Below are 5,804 nucleotides of genomic sequence, written 5' to 3'. Positions count from 1 at the left end.
GCTATCTACAATAGAACTGTTGTGTAAGGAAAATGTGGCGACTACACAATGCACAAGATGTAAACATACCAAGACATTAAAAACCCTTCTTTGGTATTGTGATCTTGTTGATCACAGTAATAGTGGAGGTGGGTAGTGTATGCTTGGTCTAAGGCATGCAACATCAAGGTGACTAAGTAAATATTCTATCACTTCTAGCATATTCGAGGTCTCTAAATTAGACATGTTGTTTTGTCTAATGCCCCTATCTAGTCTATGAGGAACACAATGGCCTTTCAAGGGCATGTATACTACAAAACTCGGTTGCTTTGGAAAATGATTAAGACTAAGATGCTAGAGGATGCTGTAGCCTTCAATAAGGATAAGGAGAACAATGAGATTCTCAAAATCATGCACCACTTGTAAAAATGTAATCTAGAGAAAAGAGTATAAAAAAAGATACTATGTGTGTGGACCCACACATCCACACACACATAGTGTTCTTGACAAGGAGATGTTATGTAAGAATCTTTCCATGCATGTCAATGTTTGTGCATGGTCATTTCATGAATTCCATACAAGTAATTTGATCTTTTTAATTTAAATCTCATGGTTTAAAAGAGTATACATCTGCTCATTGATCATATAGGTTTTTATATGATAGATATCTAGTCAATTTATCATATATGTTTGCATATGATATAAGCTCTAACGTCTTTAGGATAAAGAACAAAGTATAACTCTTTAGTGTGTGAAGGTGGTGGCCGGTGGAGGCTAACACAAGCTTTAGGCCCTTTAATAGCACCCCAACAACTTTGGTTTGCATTTTTCAACAAATTTGCCCACAAGAAAGTAGAGATAAACAATGAAGATGATGATCATCACCATGATAATAAGTTTGTTACTTATGTAATAACATTGCTTGGATATGTGCTAGTGAGGGTTTCATGTTCTAATAACATACATCATCAAACATTATGCAATTTTGACTATATACAATTAACAAGGGGCATGTTCTTGATCATAAATGATATATGATGCATGCACAATGGAGACGTATAAGGGACCCATTTTTGAACATTGCACAAAGAGAAAGAGAGAAAGAGAGAGAGAGAGAGAGAGAGAGGGGGGGAGGGAAGAGAATGGATGGCATTTTTGTGTCAAGGTGTATGGCACAGATAAGGGTGAATGCGAGATAGCAATTTTCTATTCATTAAGTGATTTACCTCACTTGTGTCTATGTTTCAAGTCATCTTCCCTTCTATGCCTTCTACATAGGTTTTTTTGGTGCTACATTTTGATTTTTCTCAGTTTAATGTCTAACTCTTTGGATGAAACACCTAATAAAGAAACATATTAGAACTAAGAAAGTATTGTAGAGAATTGTGAGATGACTTACTTGTTAATGTTGTCTTGACTTGAAAACCCTCTATCAAAGTATTGGCCATGCATATCATGACCCAAAAAGTGCCATATAAATGGGAAGCAAGCTCACATATGGACAATGCATAGTATTAAAAGAATATTAATATATAAAGGAAGTTGCTCAAGGAGTTACGAGTTATCTGATGCAATTTTTGCTCCTCGTAGGATACAAATTGGCGTTCCTTGTGGTTCAAATATTCAATACAAAAACATCGAGTTTGAACTTCTGATGGCTTGTGGAAACTTACTTTGAAATGCTACCAAGTTAGTGTCTAGGAAGCCATTAGCTTTAGAGACAGTATGAAAGTGGCCAAGTAGTAGAGTTTGCTGCTCTGCATAACCTTCTGTCAATGTGGAGTAGATAGCAAAAGCAATGGTACATTATAGAACTATGTTTCCCCATCCTATTTCTTTACTATACAAATTCTATATTGCAAATATTTTTTGTTTGTAGAGTAGATTTTCTTTCTTTCTTAAGCTTGCAAAATTACTACAATTTAACAAGAATGAATTTTATTTTGGATTAGTTTTTCAAACTCTAGAATGTGTCAAAAGCCGAGGTTTGTGTATGGCGATGAATATGATATTTTAGACCTCGCTCACGTGTAGATAGGTTCAAATAAAATGAGCATGATGTATTCTGACCTTGACATATAAAAATACTACTACACATGCTTTGAATTTGCACTTCGGATCATCCTGGTCAAATTATAAATATGTTTGCCACACTTTATTCCCCTTTGCACAAGAACGGTCCCTAGATCATAGAAAGTGGCATGAGGATGCTTTACAAGCTCATAGATCAAGGTCTATGCTTTGTATTATTGTGTGGTATTGATCACCTCTTAGAAGGTTAGGTCATAAACCATGGATTGATCAGGATTGAACACACCAAAGTGTTGTTCAATGCCTGAAGATTTCTCGTTCTCATCAAAAAGAGAGAATATGTAGGTGGACACAAGTGTGTTCGGGTGCTTAGGGGTGCCATTAGGGACATGGGCCACAAGGTTGGTATTATAAGTTTGGGCATTGCTAATTGTTGCAGCAGTATCTCCTTGGTGAGGCCACCCACTCTCAGTAACTACCAATTGAATATTATTGTATCCCATAGCACCCATGGCTGCAATAAGAGTATCGACTTGTGCATCAAAGAGATTGGTGTAGTGCAACCCACTACCACTATCAACATTATCAGTTCCAGGTTGGAAGAGAGCATAGGATAAGGGAATTGTGCCACCCCCAGAGGTATATGCAAAATAAGGATAGACATGAGCTAGAAATGGGCCCCCATGCTGAGAGAGGAATGCTAGGATGGAGCTCATCTCCGATTGCAGTGAAGGGGCAAATTGGCCAGAGGAAGGGGGATAAGGATGTTGAGAGTCGATGACGTCAAAGGCATGTGTGGTGGACACAAAGATGCTAGTGTCTAGGTTGTTGGACTTGAGAGCATCGTAGATATTGGTCATGGCCGGGTAGAGGTATTGCGTGTATTGGGTGTCTCGAGTGAGAACCTCGTTTCCCACGGCGATGCCCGAGATGGAGGAGGCTGACGCGTAAGGGATGATGTTGGTTTGAACCCAGGAGCTGGCTCCCGAGGAGGTGGACACGCTCTGGAGGTCTGGGTTGGGGACGCCCACGATGAGAGAGACGCCCGAGTTTTGGAAGGCGCTCAGCACATCAGAACTTGCGTCGTAGATTCGCACGTTGTTGATGGACTTGGACTTGAGCAGGCTCACCACCTCGCTTGGCGATGGCAAGTTGTTGCCATTTCGGCCATATGCCACTCCAACGGTAGACCCTGCCAAATACAAACCACCACTCAGAAAGGTAACGACGTTAGTCATCAGATCATAACAATGTAGATGAAATCTGGGCGATACCTGAAGCTAGCTGTTGTTGTCGCAGGAGAAGGAGGAGAGCCACGAGCATGAAGCAGGTAGGGGCGTGTCGAAGTGGCTCCATGGGTGGTGGTGGTGGTGGGCGCTGCTATCTCCGGCGGAGTGGGTTGAAAAATGGCAGCGGAGCGCCGGTGTAAGCCGTAACCTGATAGGCCTTTGGCCTAGGGTGCCTATATAGGTGGGAAGGTGCGCCGCCTATACATAGCGGTGTTCAAGGACCGCACGCCTCTAATCTTCGTTTTCTTGTCGTACGACCGCGCTACCAGAAAAGTCATGTGGTTCATTTCAAAGGTTTACCTTCCTCACAGAAAAGAAAAGACTGTACAAAAAGTCCACCTCCCTTCAACCTCTTGGGTTCAATTATTTGCTGAGGGACGATGAAAGAAGACTTGCCGGCCAATGAGGTTGTATGACTCGTATCTACTCGTTAAGTAATAAGCTGGCTCTGTTGGTGTATGAAAGTAGAGGTTCGATTCCCAACATCATCCTTTCTAAATTTCAATTGCAACTCAAAAACACAGGACTAGTTAATTAGTCCTTTCATTTATTAATATAAAATGGGTAGAACATACTGGCATATCTTTGAGAAAACCTATTAAATTGGTAGATTCCCTCCCCTACTGTGAGGCCCCTCCTCAAACTCTTCCATCGCCCTGCACTGCCTGTTGCTCAGACCATCTACAACAGCCCTTGGCGAGCACTCTCTCTTGCATTCCACCTCCCCTCCTTGTCCACCCCTTGCCTAGCAGTCTGAACGTGAATTCTCCCCCATTTCTCTACCAATCATGCAAACCTGGTTGATGGGTGTCATGCAAACCCGGCTTCTCTGCCTATAAGGGTTCCCAAAGGGTGAAGGCATGGCAACACTTCCTAGCGGTCCGACTTATACAGACACTTTCAAGCATGGTCTCCTCCAGGCTCCATGGCCATGGCAACCTCACTCACCCATAAAAGCGTTGGTCATGTACTCGGGAGTCCCTCCCTCCCATGTCAACACCTTGCATATGTTGAGATGTCGAGCTCTACACCTTGAGCTGGCATCCACTATGGGTCTTGGCCGCTTACAGCATTTACTCACTGGCGCGTTAGGTGACCGACACGGAGGATCTCTGCCAGTGATTCTACAGCTGGACTACACTTATAGTGCCAGCCTAGTACGCTTCTAGCGAGTTCACACTTAGTGACCGCATGTACATATGTGCTACTTTTCAGCTTTAGCACTTAGTCATTTTGTACTCTCTTTTCTGTCAAGAAGAAGAAGAAGAAGCTTTCCATCTCTGTGTGCTTTGTGCTTGTCTTGTGTAGCTCTCTTGCATCCTCATTCTTTACATGGTATCAGAGCCTGGTGCAGGCAAGAGAGGCTAAGAGAGCAAGAGCATCACAATCCCTTCGTTCGCAATCCACGACCAGATGCAGTTTCTGAACAGGTTTTTCGCACAAGTTTCTGAACAGGTCTCCAAAGTGCAGTATACAGAGATTTACTGTACAAGTACAGCGGTTGTGAAACGCTTGATTGTGGACACTCGTTGAGTGTAGAAAGCGTTACAGGAACCACGATAGCAGGTTCAGCAGATTTGCAGGTTTTTGCAGATTGCAGCTATTTTGTCTTGGTGCTTCAAGATGTCTGACGGTTTCAGTCAGATTGTTACTGAGAAGCTTGAGAAAAATAACTACCCTGCATGGAAGTTCAGAATAACAAATTTTCTAATAGGAAAAGGTTATTGGGACTATGTAGAAGGAGACAATGAAAAGGAACCAGAGATTCCCGAAGCAAATGCTACAGCAGAACAAAGGAAAGCTTTGAGGGACTGGCAACAAGGCCAGAGCAAAGTGATGTATTGGCTTTCTATGAGCATCACAGATGGCATGATGGGCTATCTACAAGATGCTGAAACCCCCGCCATTGCATGGAAAAACTTAGGCAGAGTGTTCAAGGTGAACACCAAGGCCAGGAAGCTTCAACTAAAGTCAGAGCTAAATCAGGTTAAGAGGAACAACCTCTCCATCAATGATTATGCTTTGAAGATCAAGAGTATCATTGAGGCTCTTGGATCTATTAAAGTCTCAGTGGAAGACGATGACATTGTCCGTGCATGCTTGGATGGTCTAGGAGATGAGTATGTACATTTTAGGTCTTCCATGAATACAAGAGACGACATCCCCGTGTTCCAAGATTTGATTTCTATGCTTATTCTTGAGGAGAAGAACCTTGACACATCTTCTTCTCATGGCAGAAATAATTCTGAACAGGCCTTCTATTCTAACTCCAACAGAGGTAGAGGTAGAGGTCGTGGTCGAGGCCCAAGGGGTTGCAGGGGCCAATTTCTGGAAGGTCAATCAAATCAAAACAATACAGGTGGCAGGGGAAACCAGTTTCAAGGCAGGGGGAGTCAAAGAGGTCGTGGTGCAGGATCAAGCAGGCATCAACATACTCCAGATAGTAGAGAATGTTGGACTTGTGGTGAAAGAGGTCACATGTCACGTGACTGTCCTAAGGGAAAA

The 5,804-nt window shown here is 42.7% G+C and overlaps 1 protein-coding gene across 1 annotated transcript; it reads right to left on the bottom strand.

Annotated features, from left to right (window-relative positions):
• Nucleotides 1–2,187: 2,187 nt before the first annotated feature.
• LOC147464865 (glucan endo-1,3-beta-glucosidase-like) lies at nucleotides 2,188–3,631 on the bottom strand. Its single transcript, XM_086510296.1, has 2 exons — nucleotides 3,285–3,631; nucleotides 2,188–3,202 (listed from the first exon to the last, which is right to left on the bottom strand). Exons 1-2 carry the CDS (start codon nucleotides 3,364–3,366, stop codon nucleotides 2,250–2,252), a joined length of 1,035 nt encoding a protein of 344 aa, XP_086366422.1. The 5' UTR covers nucleotides 3,367–3,631; the 3' UTR covers nucleotides 2,188–2,249.
• Nucleotides 3,632–5,804: the final 2,173 nt, after the last annotated feature.

Source organism: Adiantum capillus-veneris, chromosome 1 (assembly GCF_014529385.1).
Source record: "Adiantum capillus-veneris isolate H3 chromosome 1, ASM1452938v2, whole genome shotgun sequence".
Lineage (NCBI taxonomy): Eukaryota > Viridiplantae > Streptophyta > Polypodiopsida > Polypodiales > Pteridaceae > Adiantum > Adiantum capillus-veneris.
Note: the sequence above shows the minus strand (reverse complement) of the source record. Positions and strands in the feature narration are given on the sequence as shown.

Coding starts and splice junctions, on each gene's coding strand:
- LOC147464865 (XM_086510296.1), bottom strand. CDS start 3,366: ATGGAGCCACTTCGACACGCCCCTACCTGCTTCATGCTCGTGGCTCTC. Junction 3,203..3,284: donor ACAACAACAGCTAGCTTCAG/GTATCGCCCAGA, acceptor TGTATTTGGCAG/GGTCTACCGTTGGAGTGGCA.